General features: G+C 49.9%; 6 protein-coding genes across 6 annotated transcripts; 3 read left to right on the top strand and 3 right to left on the bottom strand.

The window, feature by feature from the left end:
* Position 1: 1 nt before the first annotated feature.
* Positions 2–2,972, bottom strand: LOC120896384 (UDP-glucosyltransferase 2-like). The gene is made up of 5 exons (XM_040300452.1): positions 1,884–2,972; positions 1,588–1,817; positions 1,228–1,519; positions 616–1,165; positions 2–550 (listed from the first exon to the last, which is right to left on the bottom strand). Exons 1-5 carry the CDS (start codon positions 1,994–1,996, stop codon positions 176–178), a joined length of 1,560 nt encoding a protein of 519 aa, XP_040156386.1. The 5' UTR covers positions 1,997–2,972; the 3' UTR covers positions 2–175.
* Positions 2,973–3,062: 90 nt separating this feature from the next.
* Positions 3,063–9,732, top strand: LOC120894469. Its single transcript, XM_040297071.1, has 10 exons — positions 3,063–3,785; positions 3,851–4,400; positions 4,471–4,855; positions 5,313–5,850; positions 5,908–6,457; positions 7,068–7,430; positions 7,727–7,950; positions 8,018–8,530; positions 8,597–9,146; positions 9,209–9,732. Exons 1-10 carry the CDS (start codon positions 3,094–3,096, stop codon positions 9,590–9,592), a joined length of 4,749 nt encoding a protein of 1,582 aa, XP_040153005.1. The 5' UTR covers positions 3,063–3,093; the 3' UTR covers positions 9,593–9,732.
* LOC120896370 (UDP-glucosyltransferase 2-like) lies at positions 4,857–7,507 on the top strand. Its single transcript, XM_040300426.1, has 3 exons — positions 4,857–5,850; positions 5,908–6,457; positions 7,068–7,507. The coding sequence occupies exons 1-3, from the start codon at positions 5,069–5,071 to the stop codon at positions 7,449–7,451; spliced, it is 1,716 nt and encodes a 571-aa protein (XP_040156360.1). The 5' UTR covers positions 4,857–5,068; the 3' UTR covers positions 7,452–7,507.
* A 1,825-nt stretch (positions 9,733–11,557) lies between the features above and the next one.
* On the top strand, positions 11,558–13,861 carry LOC120908851 (pyrimidodiazepine synthase-like). The gene is made up of 4 exons (XM_040320298.1): positions 11,558–11,737; positions 12,382–12,974; positions 13,057–13,178; positions 13,785–13,861. Exons 1-4 carry the CDS (start codon positions 11,710–11,712, stop codon positions 13,813–13,815), a joined length of 774 nt encoding a protein of 257 aa, XP_040176232.1. The 5' UTR covers positions 11,558–11,709; the 3' UTR covers positions 13,816–13,861.
* Positions 13,862–14,298: 437 nt separating this feature from the next.
* Positions 14,299–19,955, bottom strand: LOC120908850. The gene is made up of 5 exons (XM_040320297.1): positions 19,427–19,955; positions 18,628–19,231; positions 18,332–18,428; positions 15,291–18,209; positions 14,299–15,196 (listed from the first exon to the last, which is right to left on the bottom strand). The coding sequence occupies exons 1-5, from the start codon at positions 19,500–19,502 to the stop codon at positions 15,089–15,091; spliced, it is 3,804 nt and encodes a 1,267-aa protein (XP_040176231.1). The 5' UTR covers positions 19,503–19,955; the 3' UTR covers positions 14,299–15,088.
* A 1,186-nt stretch (positions 19,956–21,141) lies between these two features.
* LOC120896269 (telomere zinc finger-associated protein) lies at positions 21,142–25,156 on the bottom strand. Its single transcript, XM_040300260.1, has 7 exons — positions 24,621–25,156; positions 23,561–24,356; positions 23,312–23,444; positions 23,146–23,242; positions 22,019–23,074; positions 21,649–21,946; positions 21,142–21,559 (listed from the first exon to the last, which is right to left on the bottom strand). Exons 2-7 carry the CDS (start codon positions 24,324–24,326, stop codon positions 21,420–21,422), a joined length of 2,490 nt encoding a protein of 829 aa, XP_040156194.1. The 5' UTR covers positions 24,327–24,356; positions 24,621–25,156; the 3' UTR covers positions 21,142–21,419.
* Positions 25,157–25,973: the final 817 nt, after the last annotated feature.

Here is a 25,973-nt window from a genome sequence, read left to right as displayed (position 1 = left end):
GTTTTAAAAAAGCACATGACAGAATATTTATTTTCAAAAGAGGGCCTGAAACCCTCCACAATGTAATACTTTTGGAACCTGGTTTAGTATTTCCACAATCAACATTTATGGCACATTGGTTAGAATTACTCACAAACTGAAATGCTAACATCTGAGCAACCACACTCACATGTCATCAGTTCCTCTTCTTGCCCTCTGAAACCGATCGCGACTTTCGCAACCATCGTTTAACCAGAAACACAAGCAGCACAGGAATAGCAGCGAAGAAGAGAGCAACATCCAGCAGGTACGTTCTCACAAAGCCCAACTTCAGCACCGGCGACTGTAGCTGCGTCGCATCTGGATGGCGCAGTACCCACTCGATCCACCAAACAGCCCTTGCCAGCGGTTTCTCCGGCTGATCACGAAACAGTGCCGATTGTGCCGCCATGTTGGTGCGATACTGTGGATCCTCCAGCACGTCCCGAATAGCGTCCCGCAGCTCTTCGGTAGTCATCGTTTGAAACGCAACACGCTTCGCAATGCCCGATCGAACGCAGCGCTCAAGGTTCTGGAAAAGGGAGTGAGAAAAGTGTAAGATTTCTTCCACAAAGTTGCTAAGCTTTCAAGTCTTACCCGATGCTGATCTGCTATGAAAGGGATACCCACGATCGGTACCCCATACCAGGTGGCCTCGTGCGTACTCAACAACCCGGCGTGCGTTATAAAAGCCTTCAGCTTTGGATGTGCCAGCAGATCATTCTGCGGCATCCATGGGCGCACGATCACATTTTTGGGCAGCGGAATGCCGAGCTCCGTTTCAAACTTCCACAGAAAGTGATAGTCCGGTAGCTGACGGAGCGCTTCCACTATCATACGCTGCCGGCCACTGTCCAACTGATCACTACGCACGTTCGTACCGAGCGAGAACAGCACGGCTCCTTTGCGGCTTGCGTTAACGAACTGCTCCAAATCGGCGGGCAGTGGAGCAGGTTCACGTATCTGCAGTCCACCGACCGGGATTAGGTTAGGTGGAGCCGCCTCAGGAAAATCGATCGAGTAGTGTGCATTGACCAGCATCAGCTTCGTTCGCTGGCTTAGCTCCGGAGCGTAGGGAAGATCATCGTAGCGGAAGTACTCTCGCATCATCGCATCGATTCGAGGATTGGAAACATAGTTTCGGTAGCTAAAACCCAAAACGGAACAATATAATATTGCCGCTTATTTTGACACTTGCACCACACTTACACCACATCCGTTAGACAAAGCAGCGTGTTGTGAACGCGCTGGAAGAAATTCATGTCCGTGCCGTAGCTGAGCGAGTAGAACGGGACGTACGAGTAAAACTTATGTCCCCCGATCACCTCCGTCGAGTAGGGTGGATTATTAAACGCGGTCACGCTGACCAACGGCGGATAGTTGAACTTGTGCAGCAAACCGAGCAAACACGGTCCACAGGTGAAGTCGTGCAGCACCAGATCGAACCGAAAATCGTCCGGATAGTCCATCACCTGCTGTAAACCTTTCGATTTCAGCGTTCCTAAAACAAACCAAGGCAGAAGAATGAGAGGATGACGTAGAGAGAAAAAGCATATAAATAGTTCCTACCAGCACATTCATGCACTACAAAGTCACGATAGAAGGAGACGACACTTTTGAACACATTTTCGTTCGCCATTTCCATCAGATCGATCGAGTCGGGACCGCTGTACAGCGTGGGATAGATTTCCTCCAGATGCACGTAGTGGACGTTATTTGGTTGGTTCTTTTCCACATCAGCCGACAGGATGGTTAGATTGTGTCCAGCGCGGGCTAGCCCGTCCATAATAGCTCGATTCCTACAGACGAGAAAGAATGTCATAATTATGATAACTTCAGGACTTACTCAAACTTCATCTCCTTACCAGATATGATGACTTGGGCTGGCAACTCCCATCAGGCAAAGTATATTGGCTCCATTCACAGTAACTCCCAGCGACAGCAAGAAGCCAACCAAACTGAACCACGAAATCCTCATCGCGGACCAAACACGACTGCGTCCACTTAAAGCGACGAATTTGGGGAAACTGAAATCGAATGTGTCCGCATCGCATTGACGCTGCCGCACGATGTGGTCAAGTTCACTAAGACCTTCACACACGTACACTAAATATAGAAATGAAGGTGTATTGCACCTTCTCCCCCTTCAGACACAAACACAACGAGCGAACATATGATGAAAATTTATGTACCACTCAGTGTTATCACACGCTACTCTCACTCTCACTCTCCCGCTATCTCGAGCAGTACGTGCGTATTCGTGCTCATCTTTTTGGCGATGTGGAGATGAATTTAACCTCATCAACAGTACCGAAACTGTTGCCCTTGACGCGACGCACCCGGTTATGCGGGATGCAATCAGTGTCACCGCCAATCAGCGCTCCGATGGAGGAGCAGATCGGTTTCGAAGGGTAGTAGGCTCGACCGTGTAGGGGTGCATGTATCGGAATTGGCTACTGGAGACATATGCGTGACAGTGCGTTATCATCATAGGCAGATAACAATCATTGCATGTTTGCACAGTAAATCGGTGTCGTTATCTTGCTGTCATCTTGGGGCACAAACTGATGATGATAAGCCACTAGTTGGTAGTAAGATTTGAAGACATTAGACAAGATTATAGAAAGGAGACACCAAATACACTGGTTTTGCGTTAATTCTTTACAACAATGTACCACACATGTACTGCACAAAGCATTTACAAGGTCTAATACTGAAGGGATCAATTCCAAACAGACATTAAAACCGCTGCTAGTCGGTTTGATTGCTCGACAAAACCTGGAGTCGCCTATTATCTGACGACATTAAACAAATATCAGGTCATCAGGTCGCCGTCTCTTTCTATCTCTTTCATCCCATCTAATGTGGCAATTTTGCACAATCATCTTGCCAATTGATAGGCCGCTACCACACATCCAGCGCTTCCCGGTTCGCGGGCACGATCCAACTGCCGCTACGCCCATAGTTTACACAGTGCACGTGATCGTGGCGAAGATTTTGCCAGCTGAGTGTGCTAAAAAGAAAACACTTTCAGCTGTGGTTGGCAGATGGTGCTGGTCATACATCAAGGATGTGATGTGCTTTTATTACCTCCCCAACCGTACAGCCGATAAGATGGGCGAGACGCGATCGCCCCTGGTGCCGTTCTGGACAGTGTTGCTGCTAGCGATCGGTGCAGGCGTTCATTATGCGCACGGTGCCAACATTCTTGCCCTGATGGGTGTGCCTAGTCCGAGCCATCACATTTGGAACCGTGCGCTGGTGAATGCGCTAGCTGCCCGTGGCCACAACCTGATCGTCGTATCGCCGGACGTAGAGCGAAAACCGCCACCGAACGTGACGTACATCCATCTGGAGAAAACGTACGACACGATCCACGAGGGCGCGACGGCGATCGATTTCTACGAGATGGGCCAATCGAGCATACTGGAGAGCATGCGGATCTTCTACGACTACGCGATCTCGATGTGCATCGGCATACTCGGGTCGGAGGGATACCAGACGATCATGAACTATCCGCGCGATACCAAGTTCGATCTGGTGCTGTACGATTTCACCTGCGGTCCGTGTCTGCTCGCTGTGTACGACCGGTTCGGCCAACCACCGATGGTTGGTGTGACGGGCTTCAACACACCGCCCTACACGACCGATCTGATCGGGGGCCACAAGTATTACGCCTACGTACCGTACTACACGCTGGACTACGACAGCAGTATGAACTTTTTCCAACGATTCTACAATGCCGCACTCCATTGGATTGATTACTTGTAAGTGTAGAGCGACAAAGTGTGAAGCTAGTACCCAGTTTTATGCTTCCTTTCTTCCGTTACAGCTATCGAAACTACATCTTCCTTCCGGAAACGGATCGTCTTGTACGCGAGCACGAAAAGGCAAACGATCTTCCCTATCTCGGTACGATGGATCAGAAAATGATGCTTATGCTGGTGAACTCTCACCATTCCGTAGACTTTCCCGAACCGATCCCTCAAAACATGATCCAGGTCGGTGGGCTACAGATCATTCCATCGAAGCCGCTTCCAGCCGATATCGATCGCTTCATCCGGGCCGGAAAGAAGGGTTCCGTGCTGTTTTCTCTCGGAACGAACGTGCTCAGTAAAGATTTGGGTCCGGAGCGGATCAAAGCGTTCCTGCAAGCGTTCCAGCAAATGCCGGCCTATAACTTCCTGTGGAAGTTTGAAACGGACCTACCGTACGATCTGCCGCCGAATGTTATGATGAAGAAGTTTCTGCCACAGAATGATATTCTCGCCCATCCGCATGTGAAGGGCTTCATGACGCATGGAGGGTTGCTGAGTACGCACGAGGCAACGTGGCACGGTGTGCCAATGATCGGTATCCCCGTGATCGCTGATCAGTATCGGGTAAGAGGAATGAATAAAATCTTAATCCAATTATCACAATCCACTAAACTCCTGGCTCCCTCTTCCTTAGAATCTCGCTAAATCCATCCGCGCTGGTGTAGCGGAAAAGATTAGTCTGTGGGATTTAACCACGGAGAAAATACGCAACACGGTGCTGAAGGTGCTGGAGTCACCCCGCTACCGTGACGCCATGAAGGTACGATCGGAGCTGTTCCGCGATCAATCGGAACATCCGCTCGAGCGGGGCGTCTGGTGGGTCGAATGGGCCCTACGCCATCCGAACGCGAAGACGATCCAATCGCCCACCCTCGAGCTTGGACCGTGGCGAAGCGAACTGTACGACGTGAAGGCCTGCCTGGTGCTGGCCGTACTGTTGGTCGTTTATTTGCTGCACAAAACGGGCAAAGCACTCTTTGCGAAAGCTTCCCAGACGGGTAAAGCGAAAAAGAAAGTACACTGAATGTGTAGAGTATACCATTACACAGAGATAGAAACCTCTTCGTCGAATTTTAGCAGTACATCTCAATAAAATGCATCAAATGTATATTTTCCCTTCAAAGGTACCATCTTAATGACCGCGAGACGTTTGACTCTATTCATCGTGTTTTTGCATTCATTATGTATCATTTCCTGCACGCAAGCACCTGCATTAGCGTCGTTACCAGCAAATGTGCCATTCATTTTCGCTCACATGTGTACCGAGTAAACCCCTAATGAGTTCATTAACGAACACAAAACACGTGTTTGATTCAATAAAACTCTTGCCAAGCTACCAACACCATCCAGTAGCTGTTGGCGCTCGTTTCCATGGTGATCTCCGTACAATGATACTCGGGCTAGTGATACTCTTGCTTTTCCAGCAATGTTGCTGGCAGCTATCAGCCGGAGCAAACATCCTCTGTCTTACGCCAGTCCCCAGCCCAAGCCATCACATCTGGAACCGAGTGTGGATCGAGGCACTCGCTGCCCGCGGCCACAACCTAACGGTAATATCAGCGGATGTGGACGAGCGAAAAGCTCCACCCAACATCACCTACATCCATCTCGAGCATGCCTACTCGGATCTGCACACGGAGCTCGATCTGTTCCAAATGGCGTCCCACAGCGCACTCACCGGAATAAAGGACCTATACGTCTGGGGTACGGCCATGTGCAGTGGAGTACTACGCTCCAAGGGTTTGCAAGTAATTCAAGCCTATCCAGACGATTTCCGGTTTGATTTGATCGTCGCGGACATCACCTGTGGACCGTGTCTGTTTCCACTGATACATAAATTCCACCATCCACCACTGATCGGTGTAACGGCGTACAACAATCCACAGTTTACGGCGGATTTCGTCGGCGGACACAAGCACTACGCGTATGTGCCGTTCTTCACGTTAAACTACGACTCCGATATGACCTTCTATCAGCGATTCTACAACTGGGTCCTGCACAATGTCGATCATTTGTAAGGAATATAACACAGTTAAGCGATTTGGTAATCACAAACGTTCCCTTCTTGCAGCTATCGCCATTACGTGTTTCTTCCCCGCATCGAGCAGATGGTGCGCAACCACTTACACTACCCTGGCATGCCATCGTTGGAGCAGATGGAGCACAACACCGTACTGCTGCTTGCCAACTTCCACTACTCTGTTGACTTTGCCGAATCAATCGCACCGAACCACATCCCGGTCGGTGGACTGCAGGTGCGACCCGCCAACCATCTTCCAGACGATCTGGCCACCTTCATTGCAGCCGGTAGGGAAGGATCGGTGTTGTTCTCGCTTGGCACCAATGTAAGAAGTGCCGATCTGGGGAAGGAACGCATCCACATGTTCCTGGATGCGTTCCGCCAGCTGCCGGAGTACAATTTCCTGTGGAAGTTTGAAGAGCTGCCACCGTTTGAGGTTCCTGCGAATGTGTTGATAAGGGCGTTCTTGCCCCAGAACGATGTGTTAGCGCAGCCGAACGTTAAGGCGTTCATTACGCACGGCGGAATGCTGAGTACGCACGAGGCAACGTGGCACGGTGTGCCGATGGTTGGGATTCCTTTTATCTGCGATCAGTATCGGGTAAGAGTCAAATGGATCCTAATAACCGGAATTGGTTGGAGTGGGAGTATTTCGGAACCAGTGTCATCTAGAGTCGAAATTCGTTTGAGTCACCTGAGGTCGAGAGTAGGTCATCAGCTGACCAGAGTCAAGCGGAGACGGTGTTGACCGGAGTTTGGAATCGGAGTCGTGTGGAGTCGTATTCGGCTGAATTTGGAGTAGGTCCGAGTAGTCCGGATTGGGATCTAGTCGGAGTTGAAGTCATCCAGCGTCAGAGTGATCAGGAATCGAAGTCGTTCGGGATTGGAGTTGTTCAGAGTCAACAAGAGTTGGAAATGGAGACGGCCTGGCATTTTTATATCTGCGTCATACGGCATCAATTTTAACTCTAAACGTCTCCGGCTCCGGCCGACTCATACTACGACAGCATCTGAATCTGGTCGATTAGAACTCCAACCTACTCTGTTTCCAGCCGACTCCAACTCCAGTTCCGACTGCTCTGAATAATGTTGTTTGATCTTATCTTCCAGAGTCGGATCGAAGTCTACTCAACTTCCATTTGCCATCTTCATCCTACATTATAGTTGAGAATTAAATTGCTTACAAAAAGAATCCACCGCTTTACTTCCAGAACCTCCACAAATCGGTAACTTCCGGTGTTGCACTTCGTCTAACTCATGATTCCCTCTCGGTGGAGCAAATTCTATCAGCTCTCCGGGAGATACTAACCAACACCAGCTACCGAGATGCCATGAAGCGCCGCTCCGCGCTGCTGCGCGATCAACCGGAACATCCGCTCGATCGAGCCGTCTGGTGGATCGAGTGGGTCCTACGTCATCCCGACGGGAAGGCAATACAATCACCCACCAAGCATATGACATTCTGGCAGTACGAGCTGTACGATATAAAGCTGGCACTGATACTACTTACCGTACTGGCCGTTTGCTGCTGTAAGCGTATTTGCACACGCTCCGACAGACGCTCGTATCGCAATGTAAACAAGAAAAGTAACTAAAGGGAGTGCACACTCAGGCACCTGCTCGAGCTCGAGTTACAGTTCAATTCATTCAACAATGATTTGCAATTCTCCCGTTACATATCACACATAGACAATCAGAGAGCGAGAGAGAGAGAGCGAGAGAGATATGTAGTAGATTGCAATCTTCTAACGATCATGCACGTCGGGCGGACTGAAAACAATTACCTCCAACGCAAGGTCAATAGCAAGCGCAAGTGTGCCATTCCATACATACGGGAGACTCATTCGCGTGCCTCCGTCCGACACAGTAGGTGACCCTGTCTCGTCTACTCACACACCCAGAGGCAATGTACGATGATGACCGCGGAATCATTCTTCGCTCAGCTAACGCTCATCTCGCGCTAGTTCATAAGATAACGGCGATGCGTGCGAACGTATCGCTTGTTGCGCTCTGCGCACTAGCGGCACTGTCCGCCGTCCAGACAGCAAACATCCTCTGCATCATGACCGTGCCTAGTCCGAGCCATCACATTTGGTTGGTATTAACATCCTTTTAGGCTCCCGCAAAAACCGATCTCCTTATTCCGAACACGCTCTTCCAGGAACCGTGTCATCATGGAGGAGCTGGTAGCCCGGGGCCACAATGTAACGGTCGTCTCGCAGGATGGTGATGCGTCGCGCACCAACCTTACCTACATCATGCTGGAAAAGGTATACTCCACCCTGTACGAAGACGAAGGGCTTGATCTGCTGGAAGTGTCGAAAGAAACCCCCTTTCAATCACTGTTCACCTTCCGCGAGTTCTATCTCGGCATGTGCCGGGGTGCGCTCAAGTCGAACGGATTGAACGTGATCCTCAACTATCCCGACAGCTTCCGGTTCGATCTCGTACTGTACGACTTTGGCTGTGGACCGTGTTTGCTACCGTTGCTGCACAAGTTTAACTACCCGCCGCTGGTCGCACTGACCGCGTTCAGCAATCCACCGTACTCGGTGGACATTGTGGGAGGTCATAAGCATTTTGCGTACACGCCACATTACGCCCTGCCGTACGGGTTCGACATGAGTTTCGCCGAGCGGGCCTACAACACGTACCTCTGCCTGTGGGATGCTGGGTAAGTTGAATGGGTTGGAAGGTTTGTGCTTGGCTGTTAACTAAAGCGATTCAATGGTTGCTCCAGTTTGCGTAAGTTTACCATCATGCCCCAGCTGGACGCAATGGTAAGGGACCGGTTCGGCTTCAACGACATGCCCTACCTACAGGACATTGAGCAGCGCACGGTTCTGATGCTGGTTAACACTAATCCCGCGTTCGATGCACCGGAACCACTGCCACCGAATGTGATTGCGATCGGAGGAGCCCACATTAAGGAACCGAAACCACTGCCCAGCGATTTGGAGGAGTTTGTGGGGAAGGCCAAAAAAGGGGCCGTACTGTTTTCGCTCGGTTCCAACATCCGATCGGACATGATTGGTGAGCAGCGTCAGCGAATGTTTATTGAAGCATTCCGCCAAATGCCGGACTATCATTTTCTGTGGAAGTTTGAATCGAAACTGAACCTCCCGTTGCCACCGAACGTGATCATACGGCCGTGGCTGCCCCAGAACAGCATCCTGAACCATCCCCGGACGCGAGCATTCATCACGCACTCGGGTGGATTGAGCACGCAGGAAGCGTCCTGGTTTGGCGTACCACTGATCGGAATGCCGTTCTTTGTCGATCAGCATCGAGTAAGTGTGGCGATCTTTTATCATGTTTTTCGTTTCAATAACATGCTTCTACAACATTCCAGAACCTCAAACGCTCCCTCATTGGTGGTGTGGCCGAGCCGCTCGATTTTGGGGCGCTGTCGACGGAAAAAATACGCGCCACCGTGATGAAGGTGCTGGAAACACCGATCTACCGGGAGAACATGCAGCGCCGGGCGATGTACTTCCGCGATCAGCCGGAAAAACCGCTCGATCGCGCGATCTGGTGGATCGAGTACGTGCTGAGACATCCGACGGTGGAGCATCTACGCTCACCGACGCTGAAGCTGGGCACAGCGAAGTCTAATCTGTTGGACGTGTATGGCTTCTTTGCTGGAGTGATCTTGTTTGTGTTATGGTTGGCCGTGTTCATAGTAAGGCGCGTATGCTGTGGTCGTAAAATGAAGACGAAAAAGAAGCAACAGTGAATGTTGGTACGCTTTGCAGAGTGGAGATAACTGAGATTTTAACCTTTATTTGCATTAGAAATAGTTTTGTTGTTTTAGTAAATTTTATAGTTGAAGATAAATACAATACTGACGTCAGTATTTACCGGTCACTTTAAAAATGTGTTTGATCATCCAATCGATGCTACATAAATGGGAGCGAGATAAATCGATTCCGGAATTGGAATTAGTTGTAGAATCGAAATCAGCTCTGGAATCGGAATCAGTTCGGGAAACGTTATCGGCTTTGGAAATCCAATCAGAATTGGCCCTAGAGTCAGAATCTGTTTTGGAATTGCCATCAGAATTTTTAGAAGTGGAATCAGATCCAAAATCTCGATGAGAATGGATCGTTTATAAGTCCATTTAGAACCTTTGCAGCTATGGATACAATCGTAGCTGCATCCGATCCAATTTTTATGAAGATAGCTAAATCGATTCCGATTTCTGAGCCGATTCTGATTTCGTAGCCAATTCCGATTCCAGAGCCGATTTCGATTCCGGAGTCGATACCACAACTACTATCCGGAACCGATTCCAGAGAAATCGGAAAAAGAGCTAGTTAGCATCCGACCAAAACTTCATTTTCCGCATCACTCGTTCCAACGGCTCCGACCGTTCCGATTGTTTCGTATAGTGGTGAGAGCTCGGAATCAGACCTACCCGATTACAATTCCGTGTTCGGAATCAATTCTGGAGCCGATTCCCGAACTGATTCCAGAGTCGACTCCAGAAACGTTTCCAAAGTCGACTCCAATTTCGGAATCGATTCGTAATCGATTCGGGAATCGGAATTGTAATCGTCCTGGGAATCGCAATTTGTCCGGTAACAGAATAGGAATTGACTCCAGTGTTGGAATTAGCTCCGGAATGAGAATCAGTTCTTGAATCGAAATAAGATGTTTCAGAAGCGAAATCAGTTCGGAAATGTCCAATGAGAATGGATCGTTTACAAGTAAATTTGGATTCTTTGCGGGTATCATTGGATCCAAACTTCTATTCTTATGAAGATGCCAAAACCGACTCCGATTTCGAAACCGATTCTGAATCCTGAGCCGATTCCGATTCCGGAGCCAATTCCGGAGCCAATTCCGATTCCGGAGCCGATTCCGATTCCGAAGCCGGTTTCTATTTCGGAGCCGATTCCGATTCCGGAACCGATTATGAATTTGGAGCCATTTCCGGAGACCTACTATCCGGAATCGATTGCAGAAAACTTCATTTTTCCCATCATTAGTTACGACCTATTCGATCATAACTACCTTTATTTTATACCTAACAACCTGTATATTCTATCCACTTTATTTCCGACCGTTTCGATTCGAACGGAATCGAATAGTTCCGACCGTTTCGACTGTTCCGACCGTTCAAACGTGCTAGGTTCAAAATAATGAACCTAATATCGATCGTTCTGATTTAGGACTGGAGATAGACACTCTCTGGAGCACGTATCACAACTCCAAATGGCAACCACCAGGCACATACAATCAGATCTACCCAGTTCCAGAGATGCCTCTTGCATGGACTCCAGCATCGAAACCGGTTCTGAAATCAAAATCAACTTCGGAGCGCACGTTATTAAGCAGGTTAAATTTCAGCTATAATTACAATCTTGTGCAAAGAGATGTCCATTATCCGTGTTTTTTTTTTCAAGTTTGAGTCATTATTTAAGGATTCTAAAACTGATTCCGATTCCAGAGCCGACCCCGGAGTCGATATTAATTTTGCACAAGTGTTCGTAACCTACTTTCCAGCATCAATTCTCCGAAAAATTCGGAGCTAGACGGAATCGATTCCTATCAAAATATCAATTTTCATCATTCCTAAATATTTCCAAAATATTGCCTCAATTTTACTCCCATTGTGAAGTACCGCCACACACAGAAGGGTTAACTTCTAGCACACTCGCACACCGTTTGTCCATCAGCTCCCTTGCAACTCGCTCAGTGTGCAGTGTGTGCAACACAAACAACACTACTGCTGCTCGTATAAAAAGCCACCTCTTTGTTGAAGTCACACCGGCGGCCCGACTCGTCTCTATTTTACCGGCATCGGCTTTGAAACCTTAAAACCCTCGACCGCGAGTAACCCGCACAATCATGAGCAACGGAAAGCATCTCGCCAAAGGTATGAATGGTACCCCAAAAAAGGTTTCTTCAACCGCACTCCGACGGGAGCCTCCAGTTGCAGTTCCGAGTAGGCGGCGGTGAAATTTCCGTCATATTGGGGCTGGATATTTTTAACATCACCCTCACACGCACACACGCTGATGTCATCAATCGGTGGAGACATCATTGATGATGATGACGATGGTGATGGTGCTAGCGGGCTTCTCTGACCGGTTCGTCATCAAACCACGAACCGGGATCGTGACACCGAGTGTGTGATAAAAAGAAAAACGGAGTGATGTGTCTGTGAAGTAGGTTAAGCCGTTTCGTGACTTTGGAAAAATGCAGGTCTTGTCGATCGATTGCGGGCCGTCCTGTGTGGGTTGGGGGACAGTTTATCGATCGTCATTGGGTGGAACCATTTCCGGCATGAGGCAAGGGGACTATCTTATCAATCGATAAGTGGACCTTCGGCCATAGCTCTGTAATTTTAAATGAGTTGTAATTATAGATCTCGTCCATTGAGAGACGTCATCGCTGCTCGCTATTATGATGTCATTGAACAATGGAGCTGGAATTGACAACATTTCGTACGATTATTCTAGACCTTTGCGATTAAGCGCGCATATATGTGTGTGTGTTTTGTGTTTCGTCTCTTTTTAGGTTCCAGCCCACCATCCCTCCCGAACGATGGTAAGCTGCGCCTGTACTCGATGCGCTTCTGCCCGTACGCCCAGCGCGTCCACCTGATGCTGGACGCGAAGAAGATCCCGTACCACGCGATCTACATCAACCTGTCCGAGAAGCCGGAATGGTACCTGGAGAAGAACCCGCTCGGCAAGGTGCCGGCACTGGAGATTCCCGGCAAGGAGGGCGCCACCCTGTACGAGTCGCTCGTCCTGTCCGACTACATCGAGGAGGCGTACTCGGCCCAGCAGCGCAAGCTGTACCCGGCCGACCCGTTCAGCAAGGCGCAGGACCGCATCCTGATCGAGCGGTTCGCCGGCTCGGTCATTGGGCCGTACTATCGCATCCTGTTCGCGGCCGACGGCATCCCGCCCGGTGCCATCACCGAGTTCGGCGCGGGGCTGGACATTTTCGAGAAGGAGCTGAAGGCGCGGGGCACCCCGTACTTCGGGGGCGATAAGCCGGGCATGATCGACTACATGATCTGGCCGTGGTGCGAGCGGGTCGATCTGCTCAAGTTTGCGCTCGGCGATAAGTACGAGCTGGACAAGGAGCGGTTCGGTAAACTGGTAAGGAGTTGCGTTTTTTTTAAATTTATTTTTTACTGTACTAATAATTAAACTCCCTCTGTTCGTCTCGCTCCAAACACAGCTGCAGTGGCGAGAGCTGATGGAAAAGGACGACGCCGTAAAGCAGTCGTTCATTTCGACCGAGGACCACACGAAGTTCCTGCAGAGCCGCAAGAACGGTGAAAACAACTACGATATCTTGGCGTAAGCAAACAATTTGAACTCGTTCATTCCGAAAGCAAAAGGGGAAGCAGCACTACTTCTGAATGCTCTCGCTCTCTTTCTCTCTCTATTGTCCCAATGCATTATAATAATACCATAATACCACGGCCATACGTACATAGTCCAAGACAAAACCACTACACACATCACACCTCTACAGCACCCTTAAAAATCCGGTAACCAGTGTATTACTCTACTAACAGCGATTATGTTTAAGGCTGGCATTATAAATGCGAATGCCAATCAACAAAAAAAAACAAACGATCAATGAAGATGCATTTTGTGTGTGTACATGTTCGTGGCGTTATGCAAAAAAGTTAATGGAAAAATAAACTCAAACGCGAAAAACATTAAAATAATTACACATGTATTTACATTTTGTTCGCGAGGCGATGGATTGTTGGTGTCGACTAATGCGTAAATAACAAATGTTAATTATGTTTCAATGTTTGCTAACCACAAGGCTTTTTCACGTACGCTAACATCGTGCTGCGGGGATATGGTAATGTTCGTATCAAATGTCCAAGGTCACAGCATCCAAAGGGGAACATTTTTGTAATATTTATTGCAATCTCTTTTGTTTTCCAGAAATGACGCTAAAAGGCCACGGTTGGAATAAGAAGAAAAGGACGTATCGTTTATCACAATTCCCTCTGCGACTGAAATGAATTATCAAGATAATTGTGTAATGAAATAAGCATTGTTAAACACGCGAAAGAGCGATTCGTTTGCCGCAACTGCCATTTGCCCATGCTGTGAGTTAATCGTGTTAACCGTTCGTTTGAAAAAGATAAACATTGCAACTGACAGCACCCGCAGGTGACAGTAGCACAGCTGTGCCAGCAGCTTGCTGGCAGTTATTTTGAATGTGTGTGTGTGTGTGTGTGTGTTCAGCATTTTCTTTGTTTTGATACGTAACCGGTAAAATGATAAACAAAGACCTTCGGATGGGCTTAGAAGAGAAAAAAAATCGAATTTCAACGATCCATGTAATAATGCACGTCATTTCGTAACTCGTCGAAATTAGAATATTATTACATTGCATTGTTTCTTTCAAAAAAAAGATATTTCAACCTTTTTTTGTTTCTCTTCAATATCGCAATGAAAAAAGGATTAAAAGAAAACTATATTTTGGGAATTTCTTTTTCCGTCAAGTTGTACAATAAATCTGTTACTTGCAATGCGTGTGAGTTTATGTGTGTTTTGTGTCCGTTTTTTTCTAGGATTCTATCAGTTAAAGGGAGAGAGATCCGCGGTGTCGCTGGCCTCTCACTCTCTCTTTCTCTTGCGTACGGAGCATTATATCATAATATGAATTAATTGTAATTCCTAGCACTCATAGCTAATAGCTTCTGCTTTTTCCTCCAACGTTCATCGGTACTAACTATACATGCGTTCCTTGTTTTTGATTAGACATTATTATAAAGAATAAATCTATTGACAAGGGAAGCTACACCAGCGTACCAGCGCATTATCTCCTTATCTTAGCCCCGATTGTGTGTTTCTGGTTTCGTTCGTTTTTCTTTAGAAGGGTGACAAAAAACGTGATCGGCAAACAAGATGCATTGCCTTCCGCTTTTCTTTTACCCGTCCCGTGATAAGGACGTCATGTCACCAACATCAATGCCCACCATGGGTTCAGATCCTCGTGCGGGAACGAGTCGCAACCCCGCACGCGCAAGGACTTGACTTGCTCGTATGCACACACACTGATGAAGTCACAGATAACCAAGTCCACAAAGTGGCGCTTAGACAGGCCCCAACTGCGGTAGTTATTGAGCCCAAAAAAAAAAAAGAAGATTGGTTTGGTCGAGAGCACGAGGGTGTAAAAATACTTCTTCCATACATCTTTAAAAACATGGCGTTCAGGTCCTACGGAGCACGAGGGCTTACTATTCATGATCGTTATTATGCTTTGCCACGTGCGTTAGCCAGTCCTGGGCCGAGATGAAGTAGGACGAGCACATGTCGCACCGGAAATAGTCGCTATCGTCATCGTTCTATAGCGAAAAGAGCGAGAGAGAAAACAATGAAGAAACGCATTAACAGGCTGCACAAAACATTCCAGCACACCAAACAACAGCAAACACTTACCGAAATTCGTCTCCGCTTCAGCAAACCCTGATCCACGATACAGTGGCAGGACACGTGGTTCACCCAGTCGGTCGGCGTGGTGAACGACATGTAGCAGAGCTGGCAGTTCAGCCGCGACGACACGTACTGGTCCGGCAGCGTGCCCTCCTGCTGGTCCAGGCCGTCGCTCTCGTCCAGCTCGGCCGTCTCCGGGTGCGGCACCAGCTCGTTCATTGAGCTGTTGGCGAAAATGGCCGGATGCTCGGCAAAGTTCTCCAGTATGAGCGCATCGATCTTGCCCTGCCCGTCCGGGCTGTGGGACCGGGTGCTAAAGTGGGACGTCTGCGATTCCGGCGACTTCGACACGAGCTCGATCATCGACTCGTCCGACGTCAGGTTGACCATGCTGTCGAGCGCGTCGATAATGTCGGGCGGCTTGGGCAGCGCCACCAGGCGCCTAATTGACGCCGGCTTGCGATGCTGCACCTTGAACTTGGTTGGCAGTGGGGGCGGTGAGCTGGACGAGCTGCCGGGCGATACCGGGGCGGGCGGTACCGACGGCGACGGTTCGGGCGTTTCCACCATCGGCTGCGCACTCTTCATGTGCTCTTCGTACTCCTTGATAAAGTCCATCTTGCGCCGCTCCTGCGCCTCGTACAGCTTCAGATTGCGCTGGTCGGCAAACTCGAACAGGCTGTTGCGGCGCGGTTTGTCCAGAAACTCGACATCGCATTCGCTGCGCGTGAGCGACCGATCGTTCGGATCCTCCAGCGACCGGTCGTTCGGATCTTCGGGTTCGTTTTCCTGCACCGCTTTGTCCATCGCTGCCGCCGCTTCGTCCTTGGCGATGAGCACGGAATCGCTCAGCTGCGACGTGCCGGACAATGACGGTACGCTCTTCGATGTTTGCGCCGCCGGCACGGCTTTACCTTCTTTCGCGCCTTTCTCATCCGGCTGGCTTTGGGTTTTTGCTACTGGCACCGTGTCCGCTTGTGTCGGCTTCGCCATTAGCTTGTCCACCAGAATTTGGGCCTGGAAATGCTGCTTGGGGCGACGAAATTGTAGCAGCGGTTTCAGCTGATTAGATTGCCCTGCCGCTGCACGCTGTGGCTGCTGCTGCTGCGGTGTGGGTTGAGTTTTCGCCGGTGCCAACAGTTCCTGCGAGGCGAGCAGCTCCTGCGGTCTAACGAGCTCGTTCTGCAGCTTTTGCTTTTGCAGCAGGCGCTGCTGTAACGTTGGCTGTGGTCGCAACGTTTCGCGCTGTTGCGCGGGCTGTTCCGGCTGGGACGGCTGCTGCGGTGCTAGTAGCTCCTGCGACGGCAGCAGCTCCTGCAGTTTCATCAATTCGTCTTGTATTTTTGGCTGCTGGGACAAACATTGCTCCAGTAGTTGTTCCGGCTGCTGTCGCTGCTGTTGCTGCTGCTGCTGCTCCGGCTCCAGTATCTCTTCCTCTTCTAGCAGCACTTCAGTCCCATCCATCAGCTCTTCCGTTGCTACCTCCTCGTGCTGCTCCGAGGCCGGTTGCTGTGGCAGCAACACTTGCTCGGCAGCAACAACGGGCTGCGTTGGTTGCGCTGCTGCTGGCTTCAGTATTGGCTGTGTTCTTACCAGCTGTAGCGTTGCCAACAGCTCTTCCGGCTGCTGAAAATCGTCTTGCGCTGCATCTAGCGTCTGCTGATCGGTTGGCACCGCTTGCGGCTGTTTCTGCTGTGCCGGAGGCTGTGGAGGTGCTGCTGGCTGCTGTGCCTGTGCCACCGTTGGACACTGCGGTTGTTGAGGAAGGGGCAGCTCCGGAGGCTCCAACGGCGTTTGCTGCTGTATCGGGACTGACTGTTGTTGCTGAACTTCTTTCTGCTGTTGCTGTTGTTGCGTTTGTAGCTGCCGAGGCTGCTGTTGCACGCTCTGTTGCTGTGGTAGCGACTGAAGCGATTGCTGCTTCTGAACCGTTTGCTGCAGTGTCGGGGGTTGCCGAACCAGTGGCGGCTGCAGATCCTGACCCGGGTCCATCAGCTCGTCCTGCAGCTGCTGTGCTTGCGCTTGCAGCTGCTGCCATTGGCGATGTAGCTGCATCCGCATCATCTGCTGCTGCCGCTGCGCGCTCTGCACCGGCTGTGACGGAAGCAACATATCCTCCTGCCCCAGGTTCATATCGAGCGGCTGCAGCGGCTGCGGATGATAGCGCTGCTGCAACGGTTGCCTGAGCGGCATCATAAGTGGTTGCTGTTGGCGGAACGGCTGCTGGAACAGACCGTCCGACATTTCTTGCGGCTGATACTGTTGCAATTGCTGCTGCTGCTGCTGCTGCTGCTGCTGCTGCACGTACTGTGTCTGTCTCTGTGGGAGCATTTGTGAGCGATGGCCCATCAATGCGGTTGGTTCTAACATATCCTCCTGATACATCGGTTGACGTAAACTCTGCTGCTGCTGCTGCATCGATTGCAGATCCTGCTTTGGTTGGTGCGCCAGCGTGTACCGGGGCTGCTGATAGACCGCCGCCGGCGCCGGTTCGTAATGCCGCGCAATCTTCCTCGGCGGCGACGGTGAACCGTAGTACGCGCGCATCGTCATCGGTACCGGCGTCGGCGTTGACGCACGTGTCGTTGTATTGGCGGGCGCGGGCGTTGCTGGGCTGCCCCGTCTCGCGTCGCCCGCGTCCATGTTGATCGTTTTCGTCACCGTGACCAGCGGCACCGACACCAGCTCCTCCTGCTGGCCCTTCAGCATGCCGCTGCTCCGCTTGCCCGCGAAGCCGTTGATGCGCAGAAACTCGCCGCACATCATCACGTCGTCGAACGAGTCCGCGTGCACGATCGCCTCGCCGGTGTACATGTACTGCAGCAGGCACTGCAGGGCGGCCCGCGTCACCGTCGGGGGCAGCGCCACGTAGATCGTTGCCGACGACGGTACGAACGCAACCTTTTCGAACACGTTAGCGAAGTACTACAACGACACACAGAGAGAGGGAAAAAGGCATAATTAAGTGGCGGAAAGAATTGTAAAAACTCCCATGTGAAGGGAGCAAGGGATGGAAACAGTCACAAGAAAGCAACAAAAAATCATACCGGGCTAAACGTTCCCAACACGAGCCTGTGGGCCGGAATGGCAATGTTATCATCGTCATTGCAAACCAGCAACATCACGTCGGCATACCGATCGTTTCTGGGAAATAGTGAGAAAAATTGATTGTTGAAGGTTGATTGTGGTTGCGCCTGTGCCAGCGTGTGGTTGATTGATGGAGACGAATTTTGTCACAATGGGAAAAAGGGGACGACGGTAGCGTCCCCCTTTTATGCCTTTCCCGCACGTCAGCATTGCCAAATGGTGAATCACTTGTTTGCACGCTTTCACGATTACTCACTTGCACAGATTCGTAAGAGAGTTGTTCAAGTTGGGCTGATACGCGCTCTGCTTCAGATGGAACTTGTCCGGGCGTTTCAAACGCACCGGGGGCGGCGAAGCGTTCCTTCTTCCCCCGTTGTGCATCGCGTCGCCACCATTCTGCTGCTGCGACGCCGATGCGGTGTGATGATTGTGCTGCTCGTACCCGTTGTGCTGCTGGCTGTGTACGCTGCTGCACACGCTGCTGCTGCCGCTAGCGCTGCGCCGAACCGACGCCTTGGAGGATTTAATCGGATAAGCTGACGGAACCACCATCTCCTGTCCTCCGTTCTGCGACTGACGGCGACGCTTGGTGCGGATCCGGGACCGGTCCGTCCGCCTGTCCAGCTTGCGCTGCGCATCGGTAAACAGATCGTGCAGCGCCTCGTAATGGTCGCACAGCTTGTAGCGACTGTCCGGCTCGGACCGGTTCGCCTCGAAGTACTGCTTCCGCAGCTCGTTCATCTTCCGGCGTATCTGCTCCTCGGTGCGAAAGTAGCCTTTGCGCAGCAGATCATTCCGCACCACCGCGAACACTTCCAGCGAGCGGCGCTTCTTGCCGTCCGATAGCGCCAGCAGCTCTCCTGCAGAATAGCAAAAATAACAATAAAGAAAAAAATATATATGGCCCACAATCAGAAACACGAAGAAAATAAGGAGGTATCACAACCACCAACACTACCACCACCACCAACCCCCACAATGTTATCGAAGTGTGTTGTGTTACGTCGACAGCTTTCCGTACTGCCCATTTACGGCGTCATACGGCCCCTACTCACGCTCTTTCATGCTGGCAATCAGCTCCTCGACCTCGGTGTCCCTCCATTTTAGTTGCTGCTCGTGCGATTTGTTCATATTCGCGCTGACTCCCGCATCAAGCTGGCTGCTGACTACGCACGATTCGGTCAGGGGAAAATCGCTCCTACTTTCACCCGAACGGGCGCCCGCACACAAAGAGACGGATCCCGTACACACTGCCAAACTACGCAGGAAAAACCACCACACCACACACTATCGCGCTGCGCTTCAAGGCGAAGCGGAAGGGCACCCCTAATGACAACACACACACTTTTCTTCGCTGCTGCGGATTCTCGGTCGCGTTGCTAAGGTTTCTGTCCGCACTGGAGCAGTGTCTGGATGCGCACAGCCAGGTAGAGGAAGGTGATGAAGTGAATTAGTCTTTCGCCCTTTCGAGGGACTTGACTTGTTTTTCTTTTTTTGCTTCTGCTCTCGTCAACCCGAAACGTAGAACTTTCTACCCTTGCAGCTTTTGGTAAATAACGCGCCTTCAGATCAGGTAATCGTCAACCCATGGGCAAAAGCAAGGTTAATAGAGAACGCCCGGGTTGGGTCGGGTCGTGATTGTGTTGACAGGGCCCGAAAGCGTACCATCAAACGTCATGCGTGACAGTCGTAGTGTGGGGATATTTTGAATGTGCCGTTAAGAGGATAACGTTGGGTATTTGTTTTGTTTTGAGCATTTTTTCAGATAACGAAACTCCTGTTTACAGTGAAATTGTTGCTCCACATTGTTGAGTTCTGTAAAACAACAAAAGTGTTTTTTGTCAAGGAAATATTACCAGAAAATCGGTTAAATTAAAATCCTTAAAATAACTAAACTAGTGGTGGGACCCCATACCGATTTCGTGTTCGTAATTCAGCGGCCGATTGCGATGCTGAAATCAATACCGGTTCCGGAGTTGACTCCAGAGACGATTCCGATTCCGATCCCGGAGCCGATTATGGAGATGACTCCTGAATCGATTCCGGAATCGGAATCGTCTCCGGAGTCAGGATCGCCTCCAGAATCGGAGCCAATCTGGAAATCGCAATTTGCTCCGATAACCGGAATGAGAATCAGTTCTTGAAATGAAATAAGAAGTTTCAGAAGCGTAATCAGTCCGGAAATCTCCATGAGAATGGATTGTTTACAAGTAAATTTGGATTCTTCGAGGCAATCATTGCACCCAAACCTATTGTTATGTAGTTGCCGAAACCGACTTCGATCTCGAAGGCGATTTTGATTCCAGAGCCGATTCCGGTTACGATTCCGGAGCCGATTTCGATTCCGATTCCGGAGCCGATTCCGGAAACTGATTCCCGAACTACTATTTGGAATCGATTCCAGAAAAGTCTTTGAAGCAAGTCGGATTCGATTCTGAAGAAAACTTAGCCAGTATTCACGCAGCATGAACTGGTCATTCTGTTGTGGATTAATTGCAGCATGTGTGTGCGCATTAGTTATGGGAACTTGGAATCAGACCTACCCGTTTACGATTCCTTGTTCGGAATCAATTCCAAACTCGATTCCAATGCTGAAATCGATTTTAATTCCGTAATCGGTTCCAATAACTGATTTCAGACCTACTATCCGGAATCGATTCCGGTAACTGATTCCGGACCTACTATCCGGAATCGATTCCGACGAAAACTTAATTTTCCCCATCACTACCCGTAATACAACAATTCTCAATAATGAAAAAAAGTATAATTATTTTCCATAGATGGAAGAATATTTGAAACAATACTCTTCCGATAGCTTTTGTTTAATGTTATTGCCATTAGTAAATTTTATAAATTATTAAAATCAATCGTTGTACACACTTGTTCCATACCATACCGGCTATTCAATACTGAATACGTAAACCTACGCTTTTTTAACGTCTAGTAATAATTTATGTATGTATATAAAAAAAGCAATCACTGTACAAACTTCCCGCCAACTACCACCCCGGTAAGGGACGGTCCGTCCCCTTCAGTCAAGCGAAGCGCTCATTCGGGGGTTTGACTGTCGTGGTCGGTGTGCGGTGAAGCGGGCTGATATCCTGGCTGGCTGTGCACGGATCGCATGTGTCGTATGAGGTTGGATTTCACTGTGAAGCCCTTATTACAAATGTCACAACAGTAAGGGCCTGTCGGGAAGAAAAACAAACAGGCCATAAGTGATTGCTGATTTAAAGGAATGTCCTGTCAGCTGCTTTTGCACTCTCTTTACTCCTACCTGTATGGGTCCGTCTGTGGATGACCATGCTGGCATAGGAAGGGAAGGATTTATTGCAGATATTGCACAGCTTCTCTGGGCCACCATCACCGACGGCTGCCGGTGCTGCCGCCCCCGTCGGAGAATGCTGGGAGGTGGACGAAACTGCGCGCCTGTGATTCGAGACACGTTTGTTGCAGGCGGCCAGTTCCGATTCGGTGTGCGCATTCTGCACATGCCGCACCCAGTCGGCAGGCGTGACGTAGAACGTGGCGCACAGGTCACACCGTAATGCGGCCGTTTCATCAGCGGTTTCAGACTAAAAATTGAGATGAAAAAATGCAGAAATTACACAGGAAGAGCACGAGGCGCAGCACAACCTCCTGCTTACCTCTTCCGCTCGACGCCTTCGTTTCGGCAGCGTTTGGGACGGGTCGCTGTGGCCCTCGATGTGTCGCACCCATTCGCCAGGTATGGTAAACGTTTCGCTGCACAGCTCGCACGTTAGCGGCGAGTACGTCGGCTGCTCGGTGGAGGAGCACGAAGAGCGCGAATTATCCGTCGCCGAGGACGCGTTACACTCCTCCGACTTGATCAGCTTGGGCGGGTTCGCTGGGTCGCTGGGACTGTCGTTCTTGCTTTGCGCCTGCTCACCATTCCCGGGCATCGCTAGCTCGCCCGCCCGCACATCACTCCACTCGACCGGTTCGGCTTTTACGCCCAGAAAGTTTAATGCCTGTGGCATGCTGCCTCGTTGCGCGGGTACGCTCGTTGCCGTACTGTTAGCGTCCCCATTGTTCGTACTCGAGGGTGCAGTTGCACAGTCGCCGGAAGCGCTCGACCCGATTTGCTGTTGCTTTTCCTGATTTTCACGATCTTTTCTGTGGTTCTCGCTAAGCTCTTGAAAGGGAAGCGATGGTTGTGCTGTTTCGTTTGTTCGTTGGTGAACGATTTCTTGGCTTTTGGCCGCGTACAGTGAGCGCGTACGGGTACCATCGCCCTGGCGCACTTCGCCCGGATCGATAGCCATGTCGCGCTTCACGTGTATTAGCGGTCCGGTGGCAGATGACAGCACGTGATGGGGCGCAAACGGGGCGGGCTGTGTGCCTGGCGGTACGGCAACGGTGACCGGGCTGACGAACCGACCGGCACCCAACCCATCCATCGACGGAATGTGCTGCGGCAGCTCTTTGCTATTGCTGCCACTGCTGGCGTCACCGGCAGCCGTTGCCGGTTTGGGGCAATCGTTGCGCCACAGACCGCGGATTTTCAGTATTTCGCCACCACGAAGCACTTCGTTTAGGACGTCGGTCGAAACGGTCGACTCGCCGGTGTACATGTACTGGATGAGAATCTGCATCGAGCGGTAGGTGAGATCGGGTGGAAGCACTATGTACGTGACCGCGTTCAGCGGTACGGGTGTTTTGTCGAAAATGTTGGCAAAGTACTGGAAAGGGAAAGGAAACACATCTTCAGCACATCATGTCTATGCCATTAAGGTGGTGCTTATCGTCCTACCAAACTGGAAGTGCCGAGTATTAGCTTGTGGGCAGGTATCGTATAGCTGTCGTCTCCGTTGCAGGTTAGCAGCATTACATCCGCGTAACGGTCATTTCTGCAAAAAATTACAAAATAACATCAAATATTCAAATCAAATTGCACTTTTAAACAGAATTATACTCACTTGTAAAGATTCGATAGCGACACATTCATGTTTTGATAGTGCGAATGCCATTTGAGCTGATATTTCTCCGCGCCGGTTTGTAATGCCGTGTGTGACATTATGCTATCGCCGGCTGTGTCCTGCTGACCGTTTTCTGGAAGGGAGTAAAGAGAGGAATTAAAGTGTAATGGCACCGCAGTACCCAAATGAACATTCAGTTGGGCGGTTTCGGCCCCAAATTCTCCCCCCGCTCCCCGTCACGAGACGTACTGTAAATCCGCGCTAAATCATCCACCTGCAACGACACACTTTTGCTGACACCAACGACACTTGCCGCCGCCCCAACCGAAGAGCTATTGCTTGCCTGACTGTTTTCGCCCGGCCCGCCCGGCTCGTTCGGTGGCGCATCATCCTCCTCCTCACAATCCACCACGATTGCCGCCGGCTCAAAGTGCACCACCGGGCCGCTACCGTCCTTGGCCGTTTCGCACAGATCCACCACGGGCGTTACGCCCAGGGCGGCCTGCGAGAACGCAATGCTCGCGTTAAGCGCCTCCACGTTCGGCTTCACGTCGATCTCCTCGTCCAGCTCGGACGCGGACATGTTCAGAAAGTCCAGCTCCGGTATGCACTCGACGTCTTCCTCTCCGCTGCTGTCGCTCTGATCGCTGGCCGTTTCGATCCACAGTTTGAGCGTTTTGCTTTTCGCGTGGTGGGACGCGTTTTTCTCATGCTCCGCCCGGGCCGTCGCCAGCCGGGCAAAGTCGGTAAAGCCCCGCTTGCCCCACACATCGTACTCGGTGGTGTTGAACAGCAGGCAGGGCCAGCAGAACAGCTTCCGGTCCCGGTCGCAGCCCGTCATCCAGTCCGTCACGTGCAGGTTGAGCGAGTTCAGGCAGCGGGACGTTAGGTTGGGCATCTGCGTTACCGGCCGACCCGTCCGCACGATCTTCTGCTGGCTTTCCTTGCTCAGCGACGCGAACGGGATTTTGGTGAGCGTGCAGACGATGCAGTGGTAGGCGGGCGTGGAGGCCATTGTCGCTGCGGAACGGCCCCAAAAACTGACCTGAACAGAAACGAGCCAAAATGGTATCAGTGCCTTTGGGTTGCTTCTGGAGAGAATCGGAGAACGGAGTGTGAGCCTCCAGGGTGTTGCATTCCATTCAATTGATTGGTTTGTGTTTTGTTAGAGCAACAAAACGCGTATAACGTTTATAGCAGCAGCAGTTTTATTTAAAATACTCTGCTTACGCTAAAACATTCCTTTAATGGTTGAATGGGGATGGGGGACACCACTCCGTTATGATGACCAAATATCGATTTTTCTTACTCCAATGGAACAAGCACTCCGTCCTCAGCAATGGTGCACTAGTGCTGATGCTGCCACAAACTTCCACTGACTTCTTAAGGATAGTCGAATTATCCACCCTCTCAACTCTCTGTTAGCAAACGTCTGTTAACTTTCTTTTGGGCAGAGTAATTAATATTTCATGATGATCCCGTATTCTTTTTTCCTTTTGCTGAACAGCAGAACACCAAAACAAAACCTGACATTCGCCTCAGTGTTGTATTGACCTTGCTGCTCGACCGTTTTCGAGCAGTGGGCATTCGAACAACCAAGGTCGATACGGATTTTGAATTTACTTTGCTTTTGAATGTTTGCCGTTACGAAACAAAACAAAAAGCGAGGGAAACTAAATTGTCGAATAAAATTTCGGTAGTTTTGGAGCAGTTATTTCCTGTGCATCTTTTTTACTTGTACTAAACGGTCTTAATTTTTGGGTCTATGTATATTTTTAATAGAATTAGTCTGTCTCCTGTATATTCCTGTATAAGCTTTTAAAGGGGAGGATACGTATGTAAAGAGTGAAGTAAAGATTTTGTTATTTAGGCTATCTTTAGGATCAATATTTTATTTTTTACTTTTTTAGGCGAACTCATCAAGCTTCCATAATAGAAAACTGTAGAATTTTGATCAGTTTTTTTTTGTCAAAACGAGTTTGAAACGATAAACGATTAGCTAAAGATAACGGTCAAAATGATCCTGACCAACGTTATTGGCACAGTAATGCGGGTCGCAAGATGAGAAGTTTGTAGAGTTCTTCATTAGACCATGGATAGAAAAATTATACAACTGATCGGAATCGAGGGAAGCATTATGAATGAGGAACAAGATGATGTGAGAAAAGACAGAAAGATAACCATATTGTTTGCTAATAATTTCGGATGTTCGAACCCCAAACCAACCCACATTTAAACCGTTGCACTAAAACACTATGACAATATCGAGACTACCCAAACGACTACGTGATTCCGACTAGTGGTGGAAGCTCTGAGTCGTACCTACCCAATTCCGACTCCGTGTTCGGTATAAATTCTGGAGTGAATTCCGATTCTGAAATCGATTCCGATTCCGGAGCCGATTCCGGCGTCGACTTTGGATCCGATTCCTGAGTCGGTATTGGCTCCGGAATCGGAACGGACCTTGGAATCGCAATTTGCTCCGGTGATTCCGTTTCCTTTGACTCCAGAATTGGAATTAGCTCCGGAATGAGAATCAGTTCTTTAAATGGAATAAAATGTTTCAGAAGCGAAATCCGTCCAGTAATCTCCATGAGAATTGATCGTTTACTATTAAATTGGAATTCTTTGCTGATATCAATACATAGCATCATTGAACCCA

Source organism: Anopheles arabiensis, chromosome 2, assembly GCF_016920715.1.
Source record: "Anopheles arabiensis isolate DONGOLA chromosome 2, AaraD3, whole genome shotgun sequence".
NCBI lineage: Eukaryota > Metazoa > Arthropoda > Insecta > Diptera > Culicidae > Anopheles > Anopheles arabiensis.
This window is presented reverse-complemented; position numbering and strand designations above follow the sequence as displayed.

What these genes read in the sequence shown, in the direction of transcription:
- LOC120896370 (XM_040300426.1), top strand. Translation starts at nt 5,069, where the DNA reads ATGTGCCATTCATTTTCGCTCACATGTGTACCGAGTAAACCCCTAATG. An exon ending in CTGCACAATGTCGATCATTT is followed by an intron (nt 5,851 to 5,907) that starts GTAAGGAATATA and finishes CCCTTCTTGCAG; the next exon opens with CTATCGCCATTACGTGTTTC. An exon ending in TTATCTGCGATCAGTATCGG is followed by an intron (nt 6,458 to 7,067) that starts GTAAGAGTCAAA and finishes CTTTACTTCCAG; the next exon opens with AACCTCCACAAATCGGTAAC.
- LOC120896269 (XM_040300260.1), bottom strand. Translation starts at nt 24,326, where the DNA reads ATGGCCTCCACGCCCGCCTACCACTGCATCGTCTGCACGCTCACCAAA. An exon ending in TCGCTATCGAATCTTTACAA is followed by an intron (nt 23,243 to 23,311) that starts GTGAGTATAATT and finishes AATTTTTTGCAG; the next exon opens with AAATGACCGTTACGCGGATG. An exon ending in TACTCGGCACTTCCAGTTTG is followed by an intron (nt 23,075 to 23,145) that starts GTAGGACGATAA and finishes TTCCCTTTCCAG; the next exon opens with TACTTTGCCAACATTTTCGA.
- LOC120896384 (XM_040300452.1), bottom strand. Translation starts at nt 1,996, where the DNA reads ATGAGGATTTCGTGGTTCAGTTTGGTTGGCTTCTTGCTGTCGCTGGGA. An exon ending in AGCCCAAGTCATCATATCTG is followed by an intron (nt 1,818 to 1,883) that starts GTAAGGAGATGA and finishes TCTCGTCTGTAG; the next exon opens with GAATCGAGCTATTATGGACG. An exon ending in TGTAGTGCATGAATGTGCTG is followed by an intron (nt 1,520 to 1,587) that starts GTAGGAACTATT and finishes GGTTTGTTTTAG; the next exon opens with GAACGCTGAAATCGAAAGGT.
- LOC120894469 (XM_040297071.1), top strand. Translation starts at nt 3,094, where the DNA reads ATGTGCTTTTATTACCTCCCCAACCGTACAGCCGATAAGATGGGCGAG. An exon ending in TTATCTGCGATCAGTATCGG is followed by an intron (nt 6,458 to 7,067) that starts GTAAGAGTCAAA and finishes CTTTACTTCCAG; the next exon opens with AACCTCCACAAATCGGTAAC. An exon ending in ACAGACGCTCGTATCGCAAT is followed by an intron (nt 7,431 to 7,726) that starts GTAAACAAGAAA and finishes CCGACACAGTAG; the next exon opens with GTGACCCTGTCTCGTCTACT.
- LOC120908850 (XM_040320297.1), bottom strand. Translation starts at nt 19,502, where the DNA reads ATGAACAAATCGCACGAGCAGCAACTAAAATGGAGGGACACCGAGGTC. An exon ending in TGTTGGGAACGTTTAGCCCG is followed by an intron (nt 18,210 to 18,331) that starts GTATGATTTTTT and finishes GTGTCGTTGTAG; the next exon opens with TACTTCGCTAACGTGTTCGA. An exon ending in TGAAGCGGAGACGAATTTCG is followed by an intron (nt 15,197 to 15,290) that starts GTAAGTGTTTGC and finishes TTTTCGCTATAG; the next exon opens with AACGATGACGATAGCGACTA.
- LOC120908851 (XM_040320298.1), top strand. Translation starts at nt 11,710, where the DNA reads ATGAGCAACGGAAAGCATCTCGCCAAAG. An exon ending in CGGAAAGCATCTCGCCAAAG is followed by an intron (nt 11,738 to 12,381) that starts GTATGAATGGTA and finishes GTCTCTTTTTAG; the next exon opens with GTTCCAGCCCACCATCCCTC. An exon ending in AACAACTACGATATCTTGGC is followed by an intron (nt 13,179 to 13,784) that starts GTAAGCAAACAA and finishes TTTGTTTTCCAG; the next exon opens with AAATGACGCTAAAAGGCCAC.